Genomic DNA, 22,217 nt, shown 5'->3' with positions numbered 1-22,217 from the left:
TACATAAACACTCTCTCCTCCCCTCCTTCTGCAGCCCACCATGGCTACTGGTGAGGCTCTGGACATTTTGTCTGGAGACTTCATGACCTCCTCAGCAGCTCCTGCTGTCCAGGCTCCTGTTATCACCTCATCAGCTGCACAGGTACACTGCATAATATAATCCTTTATTAATCCCTCAGCGGGGAAATTTGCATTGTTACAGCAGCATGCAGGATAGTGCAATAGCAGAGACATATTTATCGCTGTTAACAGCACACAGAATAACACAAGCAGAGATACAGTATCTGTTATCGCTTCAAATGTCGTCTCTGTTGGTCGTTGTAGAAAGCCAAGATGGAGACAGATTTCTCTCTGGAGGCTGGAGTTTCTGCTTCTACTGCCAAGGTACCGCAAGCTCACGCCTCCTTCCCTGCTAGCATCTCTTGGCTGGTCGAATGTCCACTAATGTTGATAAGCTTTGTCTTACTCTAGGTGCACACGTGTCACTGAATCACTAAAAGATAACAATACATTTTATAGTGATGTAAACAAATACATTACAATACATTACTTGGATATGAACAGACAATGTGCTCTTAACAGATACAAACCTGAATTCTTGCAGTTACTGACCTGTCACACAACTTGCCACAAACGTCACACCACTTCTTCTCAGCGTCATAACTCAGTCACACACACACACACACACACACATCATACACACACAATCAGTGGAATTCACTCTTTACAGTGGTGGCATGTATAATGTCCTCTGAGGATAAAAGTCCATAATTCATTTGGACATCGTAGGAAAGAGTTGTTACTCATGATTTCAGATCTTGGGTCATAATCATCAGATTCAGACTTTTTCTAAAGTATCAGAGTGATCCAGTTGTGAACAGGAACTGCTAGCAACCAAAGCAGTGTGCAGATTTCCCAAAAGAGTCCGTAATGCTAGCGGCTCTGTGAAGCTGGCACAGTAGCGCTTGGAGCTAAATGCTAACATCAGCATGCTAATGTACCCACAATAACAATGCTAACATGCTGATGTTTAGCAGGTGTAATGCTTACTAGGCATATTGACCATCCTAGTTTAGCATGTTAGCACGCTTTGCTAATTAGCACTAAGCACAAAGTACAGCTGAGGCTGATGATGGCTCTCCTTGTGCAGGTATTTGGTCATAAACCAAAGTCCTGGACAAATTGAAATTCTGACCTGATGATGGCGCTAGAGGAAAAGTAAAGAGATCGTCATTGGTAGTAAAAAAAATCCCAAAAACATTTGGCCCAGAAAATAAAGCAGTTTAGATATGTTCTAACTTTGGATGTAGGCCCCGCCCACTCCTGGAAAAATCTGAATACAGGTACAAATACAGATATTTTTGTGGAATAAACAGATTCAGCTACAGATAGTAGCTTTGGGTTCCATCCCTGCAGTGTTCAGTCCAATATGAGCCATTAGCTGACTGCAAGAAGTGACACTACTTATGATATTTTAAAGATGTTTCTTGCAGTAAAAATATACTTTATAAGCATAGCAGCATTTATATATTGAATCATCTTTGTAATGTTTCGTGATCACATTCAAGCATGTAACCCTTCACTTTTTAGGCCATTAATATGAAGTTGAATGTCTTCTCTGTTGTCTGGTGTAGAAAGTTGAATCCTCTGCTGTTCCCCCTGTGGCTGTGTGTCCTGCTCCTCCTGCTGACAAGAAAACTGCTGCCAAGTCCAAGACTGATCAGGTCAGATGCAGGAAATTTTTTTTTAATTCTCTCTTGTTTCTTCTCTGTCCTGTGTCCGTTTTTTTTTTGAGAGAGAGACTTTTTCTTTCAATAGTTAAGTACAATTTCCTGTCTTCTCCTCAGGGCGGCTCTCTGTCTCTGGATGCTCTCAGTGCTCTTGGCGACACGTTGCCAGCACCAGAACCAAAACCTGAACCCCCCAAACTCAGACCTGAGGACATCGTCTCGGTAGGAGTACAAACACTCACTGGCACAGAGCTCACAGCTGTGGATTGCAGAAAGCCTCCTGCAGCAGCATTTGTGTTGCACTCACACTCACGGTGCATTATCATTTCCACCTTTTGTTATTTTAATAGGAGGACAAACACACAAAGAAGAAGGGTGTGCTTGTAGGAGAGAGGGAGGACACACTTCCTGCAGACTACAGGTTTAACAAGGACGAACTCAAAAAACTGCCTGCTCCTAAACCTGAGGTGAGAGCGGGACACATTCACTTTAAGGCTCTTAGAATGGTACTTAAGGGTGTTTAGCTCTTACAAATGATGTGCAAATAAACAGTAACTACATAAACTCTCTCTCCTCCTGCAGCCCACCATGGGCACTGGTGAGGCTCTGGACATTTTGTCTGGAGACTTCATGACCTCCTCAGCAGCTCCTGCTGTCCAGGCTCCTCCTGCAAAGGTACACGTGGATCTGTTTCTGGTACCTGTGGCCAAACTTTAGCGTTAGCATAAACATCATTGTCTTCTTATTCTCACGTCCCTCTCAATGTTGAAGTATTCATATGTATTAAGGGAAAAAAATTGACATTTTGGGAGGATTGATACCACTATCATGTCTGTACAGTAAATATGAAGCTAATGCTAGCAGCAGCTTAGCTTAGCATAAAGACTGGAACCGGGGAAACAGCTAGCCAAAGGTCAAAACAAGTCTGCCTACCAGCACCTCTAAAGCTCACCAATTAACATGTTATATATTGTTCGTTTAACCCAAACAAAAGTGTAAAAACAACACATTGTGGTTTTACAGAGCCAGGCTAGCTGTTTCCTCCTGTTTCCACTCTTTATGCTAAGCTAAGCCTACCGTCTGCAGGCTTCTCACCTAACTCTCGGCAAGTGTATTTCCTAAACTGTCAAACTATTCTTAGACTTTGTTTAAATCAAGATGTTTTTTAATTTGTGACTGTTTAAACACTGTGTTTTATCTGAAAGCTTTTGTCCCTGTTTTCCAGACCAAAGTAGATGATTTGTCAGCTCTGGATGTACTTTCTGGAGACTTTGTGGCTCCAACTAAAGCTTCTGGAGTCCAGGCACCTGTCCCTCCTTCTACCAAGAAGACGCCACAGGTAAAGCTTTTGCTGTGTGTGAATGTGTGTGTGTTTGCATATCTGTCAAACATTTTGTCCTTCTATATAGTGTGTTTGTCTCCTTACTGAGTTGGAAATATCTCAGCTGTGTGCCTGTTCTTGCGCTCTCCACTGTCCTGTGTCTTTTCTCAGTCCACGTGTCCCACTGTATGTCCCTGTGTTTCTGCAGAAAACAGTTTGTCCTCTGGAGCAACCCAGCTCAATTGATGTCATCCATGCACAACCACAACAAGGAAAACCCAAGAATGAGAAGGTAATCATGAGGATACAAAATTACTTTTTTTTCTGAAATGCTTCATTTTTACTGTATATTTTTTTGTATTTTTGTTTAAACTGTAAAACCAAAAAATCTAATTTGAGGTTTTACTTTATGCCCTCGTGCCTTGTATTGTCTTTCTACTTATTTCACTTATTTTTTAGGACTAGCCTAAGCTTACTATTAAAACGATTACAGGTAAATGATATACTTCCTCTCCTCAGGGTGACTCTATATCTCTGGATGCTCTCAGTGCTCTTAGTGACACATTGGCAGAAGACAAACCGAAACCTGAATCCCCCAAACTCAGACCTGAGGACATCGTCTCGGTATGACAAGCACACACACATACACACACACACGAAATTGAACAGTACGTATATGTGGAACGCATGGATTTTATATATAAGGAAATTAGAATAAAGCCATATCAAATTAATGTAGAGAACCACGCCTGTTTCCTGTTTTCTTTTCCAAAGGAGGACAAACACACGAAGAAGAAGGGTGTGCTTGTAGGAGAGAGGGAGGACACACTTCCTCCAGACTACAGGTTTAACAAGGAGGAACTCAAAAAACTGCCTGCTCCTAAACCTGAGGTGAGACCGGGACACATTCACTTTAAGGCTCTTAAAATGACACTTAAGGGTGTTTAGCTCTTACAAAAGATGTGCAAATAAACAGTAACTACATAAACTCTCTCTCCTCCTGCAGCCCACCATGGCTACTGGTGAGGCTCTGGACATTTTGTCTGGAGACTTCATGACCTCCTCAGCAGCTCCTGCTGTCCAGGCTCCTGTTGTCACCCCCTCAGCTCCTCCTGCGAAGGTATACTGTTTACTGCAGTCCTAAATAATACACTGTGATGCACAGTAATGATAATGACATATTTTATACACTTTGTTCTGTCACTCCCTCAGCCCACTGAAGACTTTGCTCTGGACGCCTTGGCGGGAGACTTTGTTGCCTCCACTGCTGCTCCAACGGTGAAGTCTGCTGCTTGTGTTCCCACAGAAACTGACCCGCAGGTAAACACGCAAGTACAGCTCACTGCAGCCACACAGACTCTCTAAAACCCTGCAGTTACATCAGGATCTTTTTGTTTATGTTTGTGCACTCAGCTGGCAGCCGGAGCAGATAACGCCCTGGATGCTCTGTCGGACACATTGAAGGACATCGCACCCACCCCTCAGCCCGCTCCAGTTCCTGTCAAAGACATGGTCAAGGTAGCTGGCGTGTTTCAAGAGCATAGCCAGCATGGCAGAGAATGTTTTCAATTTCAGAGCACTCAGTCACTTCAGCTGTTCTGGTTTGTATGTTTGTTGTTCCAGGAGAAAAATGTCGTTGAAGAGAGGCTGATTAAGATGGGAGAGAGAGATGACTCGCTGCCGCCAGAGTATCGACCCACCGAGGAAGATCTTAAGGTTGGTTGGAATGGTTCATTTACATTCAAATAACCTTAACCTTCTGTTATTTTAGTAATAGTAATTTTACTGTGTGTGTAATGTTCATTAATTTCATTTTAAAGAAAATGGCTGAAGCAAAGGCAAAAGCAGCTGCAGCACCCAAGGAGGTAAAAATACACACACGTACTCACAGTATATGACAGCAGACGAGCACTGTGAAATTATATATATATATATATATATATATATATATATATATATATATATATGTGTGTGTGTGTGTGTGTGTTTACAACAAGCAGCTAGTTTGATTTCCTGTCTTTCTGTAGAAGGGTATGGATGATAAAACAGCTTTGGACCTGCTGTCTGGTGACTTCTATGCTGATCCCAAGCCTGCAGCACCGGTCTCATCTGCAGCCATAACAAAGCTGGAGCCCCCTGTGCTGGACTCAGACCCCCTGAAGGTAGCAGAGAAAATAAAACTGCAAAACCTATAGAACACATTTGAGCCACACTTAATCACTTTAGTTCCACCTGTGCTTTTCCTGCTTTGGCAAGTTAAAAATGTCTGCTGTGAAAAGAGACCTATAATGTTGCTATGTGGGGCCCATTGTTGGCGTGTTTCCGCAGTGCACTTCCCAGAGATGACTTCAAACAAGCAATCAATTTGTGTTTCCATACTCTGATGTTGCTTTCTTTGGATTTGATTCAGGTTTTAAACAGCACCCTTAGCACACTTGTTTATGCAGAATTGTTTACTATGGGCTACTGTGCATGAATTCATTATGAGCTGCTAATGTTTGATGAGTTTGTTTATCATTTATTCCTTTTATTCTTTCCCAGCCAATGGCCGGCCCTGTCCTAGACTCCCTGGCCGGCACCCTGCTCCCAGACGCCTTAGAGCTCAAAACTAAGACAGACAAGCCGAAGGTAAACTGATCAGATCTGTGTGGTTAGGATGTAAGGCTGCTCCATCAGATGGCATTACTCAGAGAGTAAACATTAAAGAGTAACTGAAGGCCAGGGCCCCTTTTTACCTAACTTCTTACTTCTAACAATGCACCAAGTTCTTTGCTGAAAATGAAACAATTCATATGTATGGTTTCTGAAGAAGTACAATTCTCATTGTTACATGGCGCCCTCTATAGGTTGTTTACTAGCATTAACTGTATCTGTGGTCACCTCCTCATCGTGGAGTTGTTGGGCCTAACCAAGGTGTCAACTTTGTTACAGGGCAAGAGCAAGTCAAAGTCAAAGTCTAAAGTAAGCAAACTGCCTGCTGCATGAAGACCTTTATTAAGTTGGATAATTAAAGCAAAGTAAAAACAAACATTTCCACAAAGCTGCATGCGACACACTCTCCAGTCTCTGCTTCGATCATTTCCCCAAATGATTATGTTAAATCTGCATAATTATTGCATACAATGGCGCTGCCTCTTCTTTTTACTTTATATATATATATAAACTTTGACTTTTATTTCAGAAACACCACGCAGAGGACCCATCTGCCACTGACCAGCTATCAGCTCAGCTAAGCTCAGACGTTGTGCCAACATCTACAAGGAAGGGAGGCAAGAGCTAGACCACTTGGTAAAGCTTGTTCTCCCCTTTTACACAATTTCACCTGATAAAAGATGTCACATGCTTAACGTGACGAGGGTAGACGTCTTTCCACTGACTGCTGAATGTGTCACGTGTTGCAGGTTGCCGGCGCTGTTTGTCCTCCCGGCCACAGGAAAGCATCAGTGAGGGAGCTGCTCTCTGGATAATGTTTCTATTTTTCTAAATCGTCAAGAATGTATACTGGATGAAAGACAAAACTACACATACCCATAACTCTTGCTCAGCATACACACACACACACGCAGCTCTGCGGGCAGCGCCTGTCTTGCTCGGTTTCACATGTATTTAAGGAAGAGAAGCTTTTGCTTTCTGTCTTTAGAGACAAGGAAAAGGAAGACGTTTTTTAAAACAAGATGGAGGATGAAAGAGTGAGTGATGAACAGACAAAGAAATTAGGGAAACTGTGGGGAAAGAGAGGGTTTAAAGACAAGTGAAAATCTTTAGTTTTGCTGGTTGGTGTGTTGAGCACGCTCAGGGAAGGAAGGCATTGCTCGTCAGAGTCCTGCATGCACATCTCAGCTGACAGTTTCTCTTCTTCCAATGGCGCTAACATCACAGCTTATCTAAGCCCGGTGGTGTTGTGACGTTGGTTTGAGCCGTGGCGACTGTGAGCTTGTGTGGGAGCAGTACGGAGTGGGTGTATAGTAACGGGATGTTTGTGCAATCTTGATGTACACAGAGAAGCCAAGTTTTCTATCATGATGTGGTCGGATGCCATTAAAGACACTAGTGTACAGCTTAGTTTGCTTATAGTTTGGACAACACGTAGTTTACATGATTAAATATGTGGAGGATTTCCAGGAGGTGTTCTGCTTAATTCTGTATTCGATGGAGCTTCTTGCAAATGCCTTTTACTTTCTGTAGAGAAATATCCATCAAGAGGAGGGTCTTTTGTATGTATTTGGCCTAAATTACTGGTGTCCAGAAGTGCACTTAGTGAACTGAGGTGGTTTACAACCTTTGTAAACTGACCTTGTTTGTATACTGTAAAAAAAAAGAAAAAAAAAAAAAAAGAAAAAGATTTTTGCTCTATATATGACAACACTGTATCATTTAGAAAGGGCTTTCAACTGTAAAGTCAAAAATCAGTATACTATCGCCAAGTTTTTTTTTTCTTGTCAAAGGTTTGTGTGGGTGTGAGTCAAAAGATATGAGTGATATTTTAGATGTGGGAATACTAATTAAATAAAAAAAATCTAAAAATTAGATCGGTGTAGTTGCTTTATGTCGAGTGCGGTTCCTACAATTTGTGTCTAAAGTGAGAAACAAATTATAACATGAGTGTGGAGAAGTGAAACAGTTTTCTTCAAGGTGCAAGGGAAATGTGTTAAACTGAATGGGAACAGATTCTACTCTGAAAGCATTTTTCTCTCCTCTTGACTTGGTGGTTTCTCACTCTGCATGCAGTTGTTGCAGCCCACTTCCTTTTGACTTGGGGGGCTTACAACAAAACAAATGTAAAACTTTATATTTCGGTGTCAAGACCCTGAATGACTTATGGAGACGCAAATGAGTGGTGATGTGTGTAGGGGGGGAAAGAAATAAAATAAGAAACATAAATAAATGCAGATGCAACTCATTGCAGCCGTGAAAGAATGCTTGTCTGAGTGGTATATATTTTATTTTAAAAATATTTCAAGTTACAAAGATTCAGACTCATTCTAAAATACTGTACATTTAATTTTACACCACAAAAATTATGTTTCAAATGTGTTCCTCATTACTTTAAAACCATAGAAATTTTAATTACGAGAAATGCTAATATGGAGAAATAAAAAAAAGAAATCTAATTATTAATCTAAATCTAAATACAAAATTCTAAATTTTTCAACATTTCAAGTTATCTTATATATTATATTATCAGAGCAAATCATTTTTTATCATGGCTAAAGGCAACTTAAGTTCTTGTTTAAATCACAAAACTAAAGGACAGTATGGTAATTAAGGAAAACAAATGTGCAAAAAAGAGTTAACAGTTTAAATTGGCTGTCAAAAGTAAAGACTGTTAATGAAAATGAAGTCTACAAAATCAATATGAATTATTTACAATTTTTGCAAACATGTCAATAGGAAAATGAACATGAATTAGAGTGCTGAATTGTAATATTCTCAGGACTTCAGTGGTTTCTATTATTATCATGGATATTATCTATGGGGATTGATAAACACACATTTTATGTGTTTTCTGTGAATCCTTGAACCACTTTAAACACTTTTTATATGAATGTCATTAAACTGTAAATAAGAACACAACACTGTACTATACTTGCAGTGTAAAGAAATGTCAGTGCACCATGTAGATTAAACGTGTCTGTTGGTCTTCATTTGTGTTCCTGGAGCTGTTGACCGCGGCCTATATGAGATAAACAAGGTATTTATTATGAATAATAATAATAATAATACATAATAATAATAATAATAATAATAAAAAAATTGCTTTTCAGTGACTCATTTCTGTGGTCACAATGGAATTTAAAAGAAAACTAATTTTTCTGCATTTTCTCTGGGAATTTGTGGGTTTTAGCCATCTGGGAGGTATTTAATTCTACATTTAAAAACTAAATACATGGTGAGAATTTAACAGGCTGATTGTGTTTTTAGACTCAATATGTCTAAATTTGACAGCTTTTACAGCACAAGTGAAACTACATTTAATAAATAAAGAACTCTGTATTTCTCCACCAATGTTGCATCCCTGCCAGTGTATAAAAGGCTCTGAAGCAGCATTTAGAAATAAAACTGTAATACATAACCGACCTGTAATTTCCTAACAATTTTCTATAAAGAGCTCTGGAAAGAACTATGTAGTTTGGTACTAATTACAGGGAAAATAGAGACAAAGCTCTGGCAGTAATTTGAGTTAGAGTTCAGTTAGTTAAGTTTTAAGTTAAGCTTTATTTGTGCACACAAACCAGGACTATGACTCTGGTGGAAACAGACATTCAGCTACAAACAAGGGCAACAAAGCTTAACAAAGATAAAAATAAACATTTAACTATAATGTACATACAAGTAGGCTAGGTGAAAGACAACATAAGTAAAGCAACAACGTATTGATTTTCAGAGTAATTGTCTTGAAAGAACTGTTTTACTTAATTAAAACTTGCAGAAAATATCATTGAACAGCCAACTCAATACATAAAAATGGGGAAGGTGTCTGGCGGGGGGACTTGGACTAATGACCTCAGTATTTGTAAAATCCTGGCTAGGGCCCTAAAAGGAAAAACATTATTAGATTAAAATAAAAATAACTTACTTTCTTTTGTAATGGTGTGGGCATCTCCGTGTCCTTATTTCTACAGCAAATCAAAAAGCGAAATCATCCAAGATTAAATCAAGAAGAACAGAAATAACAGACTGTACATTTCTGGTAAAAATTGCAGAATTTAAAATTACAATCTTGAGCTTTCCCAAGCATACATTTTATTGACTGCACATTAAGCGTCACACAACAAAATGGCCTGTAACTGTCTACATGAAGGCTGTTCTTTGAGGTTCAAGCGCTCAGAGGGACTTACTGTTGCAGTACAGGATGGTGATGATGAGGAGCAGAACGAGGAGGCCACAGGCGCCGGCCAGTGGGCCCAGTATGATCAGAGTACAAGACGTGGAAGGACTAGTTGCCCCTGAAAAAAGCATGTGTTCATGTACCACCTGTTTCTCCTCACAGCATCATGAATGTCAATATGATGAAGGACTGATTTGGAACATTTACCTGGCTTGTTGTTACAAACACATGGAGGGACAGTTGTGCATAGATTTTGTTTGGGGGTGGTGGCCAGCGGTGCGACTTCAGCTTTTTCTTAAAAAGAGAGGAGAGATGTGACTGAAAAGCATCCAGATCATCTTTAGACCAAACTTATAAAGCGAAGCTCACCTCCGACAAGCCTGGTTAGTTTGCCGAATATCAGTTCATTTCCTTTGTAAAGGGATGCACAGCTGTAAACGCCGCTGTCGCGGGTTTTGTTGAATGACTTCAGTATCAGGACATGCTGTTGAAACTTTGTATCCCTGAAGATGGAGGTAAAGGAGGGTGTGGATGTCTTCATCTTGCCCGTCATGGCGCAAGATGCAATGAATTCCATCCCGGATTTGTCCAGCATTCGAAACCAGACGATCATGGTCCCCAACTCACCGGGATTACAATTGATTTCAAACAGGTCGCCCTCCTTTAAGGTTTTCTCTTCAACAGCTCCCGATGTAATGTCTAAAAGATGTGATAAAGTGGGAGCATGTCATTCACCACCCAAAAGCAAAAGAAACAGACCAGAGAACAGTTTAAAGTCGCCACACACTAGTGAGCAGACTTATCAGTAACATTTAAGTTAACTTACTTTGATAAAACACCAGAATCGCCAGAATCTGAATCCACTTTTGGTCCATTTTAATCACGTAGGCAACAATAGCTGCTGAACGCGTCACTGTGGTGTTTGTTGGAGCCTGCTAGGAAATAATTCAGTGAAGTACCAAACCACGCCCCACCTGTAACCTTCTTCTCTGTTCAGCCGAGTTGCTGCAGAGACCTCCTGCAGCGAGGTCGTGGTCTGCAAAGTTGTTTGAAGTGGAGCCCACCGATCTGCACTTCACACCCTCTGCCTCTGGTTTGAAGCATCAACTTCATCCATGAGACCCTGACACAGAAACGCAGCAGCAGCAGCAGCAGCAGCGCACAGTATGTAGGCTGACAAGGACGGGGCAGGAAGTGTAAAAACTGCACGCAGAGCACATGATATTAAGTGGCAGCCTACTTTGTATGTTGTTTCTGCACGAATTAAATGGTGAATTTCAAGAAGTACGAATTTGGTGTTTATAGCCAATGCAGGCCAAAATCTGCCCAGCTGATGTGCCCTCGAGCAAGAATTCCTGCCAGCTGCAGGGCCTCTGCTCTGGAGTTGACTTTGACCTTTTACTTTGACTGGAGGAGCTTTAAACCGATTGATAACATCCTTTGGAATTCCAAAAAAATCTTCCTGGTGGAATTACTTCTTGTGGCTTCAAACTTAATGGATCTTAACAGAGTTAAAAGGCGTCACGTTGACTCATACCGCTTAAGTTCAACGTCCCTGGTTTCAATCTGACCAGTACAAGCAATATTACACAAAAGCAATACTAGTAAAGGAATATAAAAATTAATTGTAAATGAAATGTGTCCTAAACTATGTGCACTGATCTACGGAAGCCCTGAGAGGCAAGTGAGAAAAATACAAATTCTGGAGATCCATTTTCTAAGTCTGAACTAAATTGTTTTCTCTCGTGTGTTTATGACTTAAGAACAGGTGAAAAATAAGTTTTTGCCGGGAAAAGTTCCTTCATTTTATTTTGATCTGTTCCTAAGTCAAAAACACACGAGAGAAAACTATTTAGATCGGACTTAGAAAATGGATCTCCAGAATTTGTATTTTTCTCACTTGCCTCTCAGGGCTTCAATACTGATATACTCATATTCTGTCTGCAGAAGACAAAAGGCAGAGTGGGGTCGGACATCTGGAAATGATCTACACCTGAGTAGCTTTAAGTGGTTTTTAACCTCCCTCTTTTCTCCACCTAGCTGATCCTTTTTCACATATTATTCTATTAAGTTGGTAACACATTTCATTTTGAACCTTTATTCATGTCTGACTTGCTTTCACTTTCCCTGGGCCAGTTTGTGACAAGCTTACAGACGGTGCGAGTGTGTGAAGTAGTAAATAGTTAAGAGCCTAGCACCTCAAATGGCATGCTATGTATCTGTGTTGCACGGCTAACCCCACCCGTCACCCCATGTAACATAGCGTTATCATGTTATATCACTGCAGCGACGTGACATTTTAAACCGCTAGATGGCAGCAAAAGCAGGATTTACAGTTCTGTCATTGATTAAACAGTAAATCACTGAATCATGAGTCACAAAACGGCTGCTGCTGCAAGGGCTGAAACTTTAAAGTGTGTTGCATTACTGGCCACAAGCCAGTCAGTGATGTCACAGCAGGTGTTTTACCTTTTTACAGCCTGAAAAAAAAAGGTGCTGTGATGAGCAGATGGACTGTGGCTAGCAGCGCAACATGCTCAGATGTTTGAGCCCACAGAGAGCAGAGGAGCAGCAGTTTAATGTCTCAGATGTGTTCAGTGATTTGCTAGTGAGAGATGTTGTAGTGTGAAATGTCCCTCAAATAGATTTATAGGACCTGGAGATAGCAACCTTCAGCAGAGAGGAGAAGACATGGGCTTGTACCAGGCATGGAGGGTCTAACAAAAGACGCTACTGAGTTGTATTATGGGAAAAGCAGGATCCAGTGTTTCTGCAGCGTGACTTCAATTTGTGACTGAAAGTCAGGATAGCTCAGGCTCGGCTGTCTCTTGTAAGTCCCCAAACTTTACTTAAGTAGAATACTAAATTGCTGCAATATCCCTTCAGGGGTTTGGAGAGCTGCTACTTGGTTGTTGTTGTTTTGTTTTTTTTACTTCCAAATGAATGGATTAGGTTAGGACTATGTTCAGATAACTGGACATGTTTTAAACCTGTTTGATGGAGTGTGGCCTGTGTAAAGCTGTAATGAACTGCTAAGTAAAATGTTAGCACAAGCAATACGGATGATTACCCAAAACTGAAAATGACCCAGGTTGTAAAACAGCGTTTTCCATTAACAACAAAGTTACAACAACAAAAGACATAGCTTCTATTAAGCATCATGTCACTTCACATGAAAGCTAAAGTCTAACAGTTGTAGGGAAGTGAAACTCCCTTTAGATCAACTGAGAGAGCTTCAGCGTCTGTGGCGCAACCCAGGGCCCATCCTATTTCCTGTTCAGTGATGGAAAGTAAATGCACCAATTTAGTAATGGGCAACGAGTGCTGACATTTTGCTCTTTGGTGGGTGATTTTTCTGTTCCATGGGTGGGAGGAAAGAGACACAGAGAAACAAACAGAGAGGGAGAATTAAATGCGATATTGTGTCCCATGTAGCATTTTCTTTACCCTGTCACATCATTTCCTCAAAATACAGATGTGTATTATTACCTTAACTTTGGTGTTTCTTTTTCATAAATTACTGTTTATGACATTTTTTTTTCAAATGAAACCACAATTGAAACCAGGTTCAGGTTTTCAGTAAGCAGGGGATTCTGTTGATGCTTTGTGTTAAGAGGGGAGACCCAGTCAAAACGCTGTCAGTTAGCCCACTTCACCTTTCCATACCTCTGTTTCAGAGCTGAGTCACTCACAAACACACCTGCATGGGTTTCCCTATCTTAGTCACACAGGAGGTCTCCAACCTGAAACTTACATCTGTGTGTGTGTGTGTGTGTGTGTGTGCAGTGGGTGACCAGGGGAAGCCAGTGAGAAAGAGAGTACCCAGTACAGTAGCATCGCATAGCTTGACATTCAAATGGAGTCAGAAGAGACGTCTTTCCATTCTGAAAATAGCAGCGCCATCAGAACCAGTAAATCAACAGACCAGTTCTTCATCACTTCGGCTCACCTGTCACTGCTCTTGCTGTTGCTGTACTGGCAGTTCCAGGCATTATGGGATGCAAAGTTGTGAAAAGGAAACCAAGAGCAACAAGAGGAGTAAGTAGAAACGGAGAGCTCAGAAACTGAGGTATTGAGCAGATGCCTGTACACAAATACACGTTTGCTCATCACTTCTTATGTTACTGAGAGCTGAAATCAGGTCAACAAATAGGTCTAATTGGGGATTTTATGTTTAATGTACAAAATGTGCCGTGGAATAGGTGAAAAGGGTGAATTTATTCTGAAAAATGAATTCACTGCTCCGCTGTATGTGTATTTACTGTGTTTAGGGTGCTCATCCAGTGGACTGTCTGTTGTTCAGTTTGTGACTTTGATTGTTAAATTATTTCATGTGTGACTAATTGGATTTTTATAAATACTTATAATACTTGTGTCCTGTGCTTTAAGACAGTTGATCCTGTAGAGCATGAGCACACAATATGTCGTGTACAACAAATGCTTTACATTTGTGTATTTGAAATCAGACATTTTTACCATTCATGACTGACTTAAAATGCTGGTGTGTATTCATATTGCATCATTTAAATGTAATGGATTTGAATGTAAAACTGTTGCATTTTACAGAGCTGATCACTGATATACAGCATGATGCCTAATATATTATTTATAAACATGTGTAAACTATCTCTTGCAGAAAAAGCAGAGAAGAAATCGTAATTTTTTCAATGTTAAGTCCCACATTTCACGTGTTAAGTGTCAGCACATATGCCTGTATGTGAATTTATCATGTGTTTCATGTAATGAATTCACAAGGCTATTTTGTAATTAAAATAAAATGTAGTTACATGCTCTGATTATGCTTTGGTTCAATGTCTGCCACATATCATGCTCTTCTGTCTTTCATTTTTGTTTCTCTGAGATGAACAGACTGTATTCAGTTGAAATGGTGACAGAAGTTAAAGTTACAAGTTACCTTTAGAGAAAACATTTGAAACACACAATATAAACATACATAAGCGTTTCTAACCAAAGCTTTAAAATAATAATAATTTAATGTGACCATAGAAACACTTCTAACATACAACTAACATACTGTAGGTTTACAAGATATACTGTGTATATTTACATGTAGTTCATTTTTACATTGTGTTGTGTTTTAACGTACACACTATTTGTCAACAGAAAACAGCAGAAATCAATCTGTATACAAATCCATCTGCAATCATTCATGTTTCCTGGAAGTGGTGAATATGAACAAATGACGTTGACACAGAATGATTATAATATTCTGTACGTGCAGTTGCTAGTTTATCAGGTTAACCTAGCTAAAACTACATCTGTCTCATACAACAATACAATAAATCCTCCCTACATAAAAACTGTAATATTCAGTTTTCTTGAGACTGTTTTAGAGAGGTGTTGATTCAACTTTATCTTCTTTTGTGGTGCCGGTGAACTGTGTCGTCTTATACTGAGAGGTGTTTCAATCATTTTGTCCACCCACTGAGCGTAGCTTCTTATCAAACTGGCAACAGAATGTGATCTTGTTTTCTTCTTTGCTTTGATTGTATATGTGGCAACAGTTTTAAATGAAAATGTGTTGATACAGCGTTTGTTTGATATGGTTAATTAAACTTAACCAGTGTTAATTGTATTTAATCAATCTAGACGTGTTCATTTACTGCCCTTTGTTTTACTATAACAGTAGTTTATGATTTATAAATTAATAAACACCCCCGCCACACACTCACACACACACATATATACATGTATATGTTTGAAATAGTCATTCATTGTGTTTAAATGCATTCGCTAATGGAACTCTATTTTTATGTTGTATTGTATCATAGACAATAAGACTCCAACAAGAAGCTGTCTTTCATTAAAATTACTTATTCTCATTTCAAAACTGTAACGCTCTTTCTGTCTTTCTCCCTCTGTGTCTCTGTCAGTGCTTGCGGTCAGGTCTGTGGTATTTTTGTGGTCTTTTTGTTTCAGAGACGAGATGAAGAGCTCAAAGCTGAGCGGGGCGATAGCATCTCAGTGAACACTGCGCTGTCTCTCCTCTCTCCAGAACACAGGAAAGGGTCTCGCACACTCCCTGAGACCCGCACAACCACCAGCTCAGTTGTTTCTTTACACACCTCAAGTCGCACAGGTGTGCATGTGTGTTGCTTGAGTGTGTGTGTGTGAGAGAGAGACAGCAAGAGACACACAATTTGCTGTGAAACGGCTTTGTAGCTCATAATTTAAGATTATAACAATAAAACTTGTTGGCACGTACTGGAGGCAGTTCAATAGAAACTGAATGTGATGCAAGTTTACGCTTCAAAGGTAAAAGGAGAAACCAAACTCACCTACTCATCTTCCGCCAAACACAATATTGACAATGGATGTACAACACCCACTTCCAAATCTCTGTTTCTTTTCTCTTCCATACACATGCACAGAACGCTTTCAGATGGATGACACAACACTACAAACACTTGGAAACAAACACACACAGTGTTTGGCCTCTAGTGTTATTCCTGCTGTTGCAAAAAATGCCCTTGAGCAAGGTGTCATTTATCTCCGGGTAACTCCACCTTTTGGCACTTATCTGTATGTACAGGAGGCACTGAATCGTTTTCTTTATTAGTAGTATTAGTACCAGATAATACAATAACTTATATTTCCTATAAAAAGAAGAGTCACCACTTGAAATTATTGGTACAATGTACAATTTTATTGATTTAAACTTGACAGTGTTGTTTTCTTCAAGACAGATGTGTAAACAAAATACTTTAAAATACAGTGAAAGACAAAAACACAAATACAGAAGAGAGCAAAAAGCAAATACTGTACTTCAATTCAGCTGCTTTGTGGTGCTTTATGTATGTAAATAAGCAGATTAGGCTAAAGCTACTGCCCTGTTTTGTGCTGACGTAATAATAAAAACCAAAGCTACAGATCACAAACCTGCAGAATTGAAAAAGCACCTGGATAAATGATGAAGTCATCTGCATATTGATTATTGACGAAATATATTATAGATGAAAAGTCACAGCACAGAACTTGGTGGGGCACTGGAGCTGTCTTGTAATATATGTAACCAAAAACAGTCAGTATATCACAATATGTTGCATGTTTGCTGCTGTTGAAAACATACAACTCTTCTCTGACTGCGTGCACATATAGAAACACGACGTGTTGTTAGCAGAGTAGATCTTCAGGGTGAATCATGTCCTTCATGCTCCGCTGGACGTCGGCTCAAGTGAAGCACTTCAGCCACTGCAATCACGGGAGCAAGCAAGACTTTTTATTATTCGTAATGCCTCTGATTTGAGCACATACTGTAGCGGTTTTACTTCAACCTGAAAACATTTCGTATGGTGATAAATATCACACATGCAATAAATGTTTTCCACATAAATATATAAAATTACACACATAAGTTCGTACTTTGAGTCAGACATAAGCTGTAGATGCGGTGCTTGAGGTCATCTACCTCTTCCTTAATGGAGAAAAAGAAAAGAATGAGATTAAAGTATTGGTCGGAATGAAAAATTACAGTTATTTTCACCATTTATAGTATCCACTTACTTCACAAAGCGGTGCCGGCATTTTTTGGGTAGCCCTATAAGCAAGAATGTGTTCAAACAAAAGAAAACACTTCAGAGACTCAGTAAAATATTTTTTTTTACTAAAACACTAAAATGTCAAAGCCGTTTGAATACTTTTACAACCTCTCTTGGGCATAATGTGCTGACTCACTTGCCATGAATTTCTGCAAAAGGCGTGCTTTTCCCTACCTGACTGCACATTATTTAGAGCATTAAACTGGAGGACTACTCACTACTGAAGTAGTACAGTGTGCAGATGAGAGCTAGAGCCAGGGCCGCAAGAAGTCCAACCAACGGCCACAGAATCAGAGACCCGCAGCCATCTGGAGAAAACACACCACATACACAGTACATGGTTTTATTTAAATGTATTTATATATTGTTGCCTTGTAGCCAGGTGATATAATCAGTACAACCTGTTTTTTACTTTGTCTGTACAAAACTACCTCTTCTATTGCATTGACATCCTCGCAATCTGGTACAGAGCCCCAGATTTATACCCGGTTACAATACATATATTTACAGATGAAAGTGCTTATACAGTGTGAGTCAAATTTGAAGGCAGCAGAGCTTCATACAAATCACACCCCCCCACAAACATGTGCGTACAAGTGCTCTTTTTCTTTTACTGCAAAAATCCTTTATAACTTACCCGGTGAAGAATTCTTCTTAGAGCAGCGACAGACTGACTTGACTGGTGGTTTGGGTTTTGTCACAGGAGGTGATGTTGGAGGGATCACTGTCAGATGAAGACATAAAGACAAGTGATAACTAAACAGCTAGGAAGCAAGAACGTAAAGAATATTTTAAAGACAGATTAAAGGAGAGCAATTTTTGACTTGACTCTATTTTCCATCTTTATCCATCATAAAAAATTATCCTGACCAGGATCTCCTCAACAAAATGTTGTTATTCTCTCTACAAATACATCATGTATGTTGTTTGTCTGCATGTAACTCTCCAGTACAGTCCTGTAGGCCAGCGGACAGTTTTTCTTCTTTTCCAGCTCAAAGACATTCACATATTGATGAATAAGCTCTACACACGTATCCAGATCGATACGAAACACTCAACTATGTGATTTTCTTTTTATTCATGATCTGGAGACTTTTTGTTACTCATTTTACTCTACATTCAGTTTGTTGTTGATGTAGACTGGCAGCACCAGACGGTCAAAAAGAAGTGCTGAAACACAATCCAAAATAAATGGACTATAATAACTCTCATGCACACCTGTTACATGTGTACATCAACCGCTGTCATTGTGTTGAGTGCTACTGAGGTTGTTTGGAAAGTCCACTAACTGCGATTGTATTGGACCGCTGGACCCAAGTAAGCAAGACAAAGTGGAAGAAGCTCGGTAGTGAATATTTTGGTCGGAACAAATAACTCAGTGAGATAATAGACACATTTTAAACTATTACTACTTCTTTTTTATCTGTAAGTATAATATAGATGACTTTTTTAAAGGATAGTAGACAGTGGAGAGTTAAACTGAAGGAAACATAAGAGAGGGGGACGTGAGACAACGTTCCCTGGATGAACTCAAACTGGGGACCCCGCAATTGCACGGTACATAGTGGCATATCATTATTTGAAGTCACAATCTTCATTATACAAAATAGTTTAATATATTGTGTAAGACGTCATAATGCACCAGATTTGAATGCAGAGGTCTGATTCAGGTCAGGCATTTGGCGCCTTAAATCGTTTACTCGGACAGATGTCGGCCTGCTGAAACTCTCACAGCCGCTTGATATTCATTAGCACTTGATATTTAACTGCTGTAAATGAAGCGCTTGAGATTTCAGCATACAAACCTCCTGGCCGAAGAAGAACCCCAGGCTTCCACATTTCTGTGTTTTTCCTGTCCCTAAGAACGCAAGAATAAATCCCCGCGTCCTCTTCGGTCACATTGATGATGCGCAGTGCAAAGGATACGCCGCTCTTCCTGCTTAACTTGAACCGTTTTGTTTCCACGCCAGCCCCATAGGTAGCACGGTCAGCGTTGTTGCATTTGCCCAGGAACTGAACTTTGCTGTGGTTGGAGATACTGCGGAACCAGAAGACCGAATCACAGGAGATGTTCATGCAGTCACACTCAATGGCCTCTGTACTGAAGAGCTCAGGATAAAGAACGTTGGCGGCTTCTTGTTGCATGATCTGGCTCAAACCTTGGAGTGGAAATAGAGAGACGTTTGAGATTTCAGCAGAAGTATATTGAACAACTCCTACAGTCCAGTATGGGAGTTTAGGGTCATACATAGTTAACTGTTAAAACACGACAATTAAGTCAACACCCAAGAATTGTGTATCTTCTCAAAAGGGGTTACTCAGTCTTGTTTTGATTTCTCAGTCCGTTTGGTGTTTAGAAAGGTTTGAGGAAAAACCTTAAGCAGCAGTGCATGTGCAGGACTCCGCCTTAACATGATTAAGACTAATCACAAAGTAAAAGCACATACAAGTAATCGTGTCTCAGGCAAGGTAGAAGAAAGTACAAACGGAACTGGCAATATGTTATAGAAACACTCCAACTATCACCAAAGAGTGTTGCAAGAATGGAAATGAAGCCAAACTATGAAGAAACCTCTTGTTACATATTTCAAACGCTGTGAATGTGACATTTTGAAATTGTTATATGGGGAGACTGCTTTAGCATTCATGCAAGGTTTAAGGGATGCCTTCTTTGGAAGAGTTATTTCATCTAATTTTAGAATCAGTTCCAATGCCTATTTTCTGTGTTTTCGAGTCAGGTATGTCGGCATGTGCCTGTTGCAATCACCAGTCTTATGAAATATCTAAAAATAAGTGGAAATTCAAAGGTTTCCAGTGTGGAAAGGTCAAGGCTCACTGGTATTAGAGTCTTTTGGAAGATCATTTCGTTCTTCTCTGTATGTAAATGCAAAATTGCACGATGTTCAAACATGCATCAAATCGATTTTATCTTTGTCCAATGAGTTGCGTTATACAGCACAAACACAATTCATTTCAATGACTTGATAACGCTGCAATATTAGATAAAATCATAAAATGTAGAAATAAAATTGACACTGATATAGTCCTACCACAGAGCACAAACAGGTAGTGTTTTGTTACCTTCATCATTTATCATCACTGCACCTTTAACCCAGATTGTACACATATTGATGTAATTATATAACAGTACCAATAACTTATACCGGTATAATTATACAATTCTGAGATATAAAATTATAGTAACTTCACTGGCAGTTTGATCATTACAGTTTGAACAAATGAACCAAAGGCTACGGCGTTGAACTTGGTCTGTTTAAACCGTCCGTCTCATCTATCCGACTATTAAAGACAAATCTCACCTTTCAGCAGAAGCTATGGTTAGGACTGTATTTGATGAATGTAGACAAGTTAAGTTTGTTTTGTTTAACATTAAGCGAGCTTCAGTTTAAGTAGACGACACATCCCTCGCTACAGGCCCCTGACTGAGTTATGATGTTGAGAATGCCGGATGCCAACGACAACATGAAAGCAACAAACAGAGAAACCTAATGGTATTACCTGATGTCCACAGCGATACTGTCAACAGTGTCCATGCCAGTGGCAGCAGGCTCATTTTGTCTGGTCGCCAGAGTGTGTGTGTGTGTGTGTGTGTGTGTAAGCGCAAGTGTGTCTTGAGTGGTAGCTGAGGGACGGTGACTTTCTTTTCCTGCTATCTATCTGTCAGAGATGATGGGAGGATCTGAGCTGACAGGGCCCTGAGTCGACAAGGTAACACCCCAATGTGACACACACAGGGCCTATCAGAGTGGGCCGTGCACCAGCCAAGGGATTTAAACATAATATACACACACACACACACACACACAATGCTGAAAAAATTACTTAATTTGAAATGTGCATAAAACATAAGAGAACTGACAAAAAGGGCACCATATAAAGCATAAAAAGAAAGCTAATCATCTGATTCTGACATTCTTGACCGCATTCACTTATAAGAGTGTGTACCAACAAGAAACAATTGTGTTTCCATCTCAGAGATGCGGGTTGTTAAAGGGAAGCGAAAGATTCACTTCCACATTTATGACATACATACAGTGATCATGAGAAACAGCTGAAAAAATGTGGTACCACATATCAAGCCATAAACACGTTGTGTACTCACAGAGCAGCAGTTTGCAGTGCTGTGGTCTCTGCCCAGGTGCATGACCTAGAGCTCAGCAGAGTCCTACATACACAGCTTCATGCCTTACTGCAGAGCACAGCAAGGGAACACCAGTGTACGAAGCCTAAACTTCAGGTATTAACTGGAAATGAAGGATCAGTGAAACAAACCCTGATCCAGTGCTGTAGATTATTGTTAAACAGGTGTGTGTATACAGCTTCTTCAGTTCTTTCTTATAACTTACTTATTTAAGTTTGCATTAAGTACGGGGCATAAAGCGTATCAAGGCACACGTTAAGAAAGCACAATGACAAAACCCTGCGAGACATTTTGCAAAACAAATCATATAAATTGTGAATATTCTCAACTCTATTCTGTGATAAGGTCAATTTGATTCAATTCAATCAGGAAAAAGTTTAACAGTGAAATAATTCATTCTCAATCATTTCATCAGACTGAATATATTTCTCAATTATTTTAACAAAGTGAATGTTTCTATATTTAGTATGACGTTTTTCAAGTTGAATTTTAAAGAAACCGCCCTGAATTTCTTCAGTTGACAATGAACTGTCCCCAACTCATTTCTTTCTTGTCGTATGAATGCTTAAATCAAACAAAATTGAGACATTCACTTTTTACATTTCCTATTAACATG

At 39.7% G+C, this 22,217-nt stretch overlaps 3 protein-coding genes across 12 annotated transcripts in view; 1 reads left to right on the top strand and 2 right to left on the bottom strand.

Annotated features, from left to right (window-relative positions):
• The window catches only part of cast (calpastatin), a 34,971-nt gene extending 27,003 nt beyond the window's left edge, over window positions 1-7,968 (top strand). For 8 of the 10 annotated variants that reach the window (XM_070902095.1, XM_070902099.1, XM_070902096.1 and 5 more), the window contains 20 exons: window positions 35-142; window positions 325-384; window positions 1,635-1,724; window positions 1,848-1,952; window positions 2,081-2,197; window positions 2,313-2,405; window positions 2,956-3,069; window positions 3,260-3,343; window positions 3,571-3,675; window positions 3,826-3,942; window positions 4,058-4,171; window positions 4,264-4,371; window positions 4,465-4,569; window positions 4,675-4,767; window positions 4,872-4,916; window positions 5,079-5,213; window positions 5,593-5,679; window positions 5,983-6,012; window positions 6,233-6,339; window positions 6,453-7,968. In XM_070902095.1, coding sequence (XP_070758196.1) covers window positions 35-142; window positions 325-384; window positions 1,635-1,724; window positions 1,848-1,952; window positions 2,081-2,197; window positions 2,313-2,405; window positions 2,956-3,069; window positions 3,260-3,343; window positions 3,571-3,675; window positions 3,826-3,942; window positions 4,058-4,171; window positions 4,264-4,371; window positions 4,465-4,569; window positions 4,675-4,767; window positions 4,872-4,916; window positions 5,079-5,213; window positions 5,593-5,679; window positions 5,983-6,012; window positions 6,233-6,331 — 1,809 coding nt within the window. In that variant the 3' untranslated portion in view covers window positions 6,332-6,339; window positions 6,453-7,968. The remainder of the gene's footprint in view (window positions 1-34; window positions 143-324; window positions 385-1,634; window positions 1,725-1,847; window positions 1,953-2,080; window positions 2,198-2,312; window positions 2,406-2,955; window positions 3,070-3,259; window positions 3,344-3,570; window positions 3,676-3,825; window positions 3,943-4,057; window positions 4,172-4,263; window positions 4,372-4,464; window positions 4,570-4,674; window positions 4,768-4,871; window positions 4,917-5,078; window positions 5,214-5,592; window positions 5,680-5,982; window positions 6,013-6,232; window positions 6,340-6,452) is intronic. The other 2 variants (XM_070902092.1, XM_070902093.1) reach the window with 2 other exon arrangements.
• Window positions 7,969-8,656: 688 nt separating this feature from the next.
• On the bottom strand, window positions 8,657-10,801 carry cd8a (CD8a molecule). The gene is made up of 6 exons (XM_070902785.1): window positions 10,707-10,801; window positions 10,250-10,579; window positions 10,088-10,174; window positions 9,891-9,998; window positions 9,629-9,668; window positions 8,657-8,725 (listed from the first exon to the last, which is right to left on the bottom strand). Exons 1-6 carry the CDS (start codon window positions 10,753-10,755, stop codon window positions 8,674-8,676), a joined length of 666 nt encoding a protein of 221 aa, XP_070758886.1. The 5' UTR covers window positions 10,756-10,801; the 3' UTR covers window positions 8,657-8,673.
• A 6,477-nt stretch (window positions 10,802-17,278) lies between these two features.
• Window positions 17,279-21,035, bottom strand: cd8b (cd8 beta). Its single transcript, XM_070903107.1, has 6 exons — window positions 20,959-21,035; window positions 19,245-19,598; window positions 18,077-18,163; window positions 17,658-17,747; window positions 17,405-17,438; window positions 17,279-17,315 (listed from the first exon to the last, which is right to left on the bottom strand). Exons 1-6 carry the CDS (start codon window positions 21,011-21,013, stop codon window positions 17,306-17,308), a joined length of 630 nt encoding a protein of 209 aa, XP_070759208.1. The 5' UTR covers window positions 21,014-21,035; the 3' UTR covers window positions 17,279-17,305.
• Between the last annotated feature and the right edge of the window lie 1,182 nt (window positions 21,036-22,217).

This window comes from Enoplosus armatus, chromosome 3, assembly GCF_043641665.1.
Source record: "Enoplosus armatus isolate fEnoArm2 chromosome 3, fEnoArm2.hap1, whole genome shotgun sequence".
NCBI classification, from domain to species: domain Eukaryota; kingdom Metazoa; phylum Chordata; class Actinopteri; order Centrarchiformes; family Enoplosidae; genus Enoplosus; species Enoplosus armatus.
Note: the sequence above shows the minus strand (reverse complement) of the source record. Positions and strands in the feature narration are given on the sequence as shown.

What these genes read in the sequence shown, in the direction of transcription:
- cd8b (XM_070903107.1), bottom strand. Translation starts at nt 21,013, where the DNA reads ATGAGCCTGCTGCCACTGGCATGGACACTGTTGACAGTATCGCTGTGG. An exon ending in GGTTCTTCTTCGGCCAGGAG is followed by an intron (nt 18,164 to 19,244) that starts GTTTGTATGCTG and finishes TTCATCTGACAG; the next exon opens with TGATCCCTCCAACATCACCT. An exon ending in TAAGAAGAATTCTTCACCGG is followed by an intron (nt 17,748 to 18,076) that starts GTAAGTTATAAA and finishes TGTTTTCTCCAG; the next exon opens with ATGGCTGCGGGTCTCTGATT.
- cd8a (XM_070902785.1), bottom strand. Translation starts at nt 10,755, where the DNA reads ATGGACCAAAAGTGGATTCAGATTCTGGCGATTCTGGTGTTTTATCAA. An exon ending in GATTCTGGTGTTTTATCAAA is followed by an intron (nt 10,580 to 10,706) that starts GTAAGTTAACTT and finishes CACATCTTTTAG; the next exon opens with ACATTACATCGGGAGCTGTT. An exon ending in ACTAACCAGGCTTGTCGGAG is followed by an intron (nt 10,175 to 10,249) that starts GTGAGCTTCGCT and finishes TCTCTTTTTAAG; the next exon opens with AAAAAGCTGAAGTCGCACCG.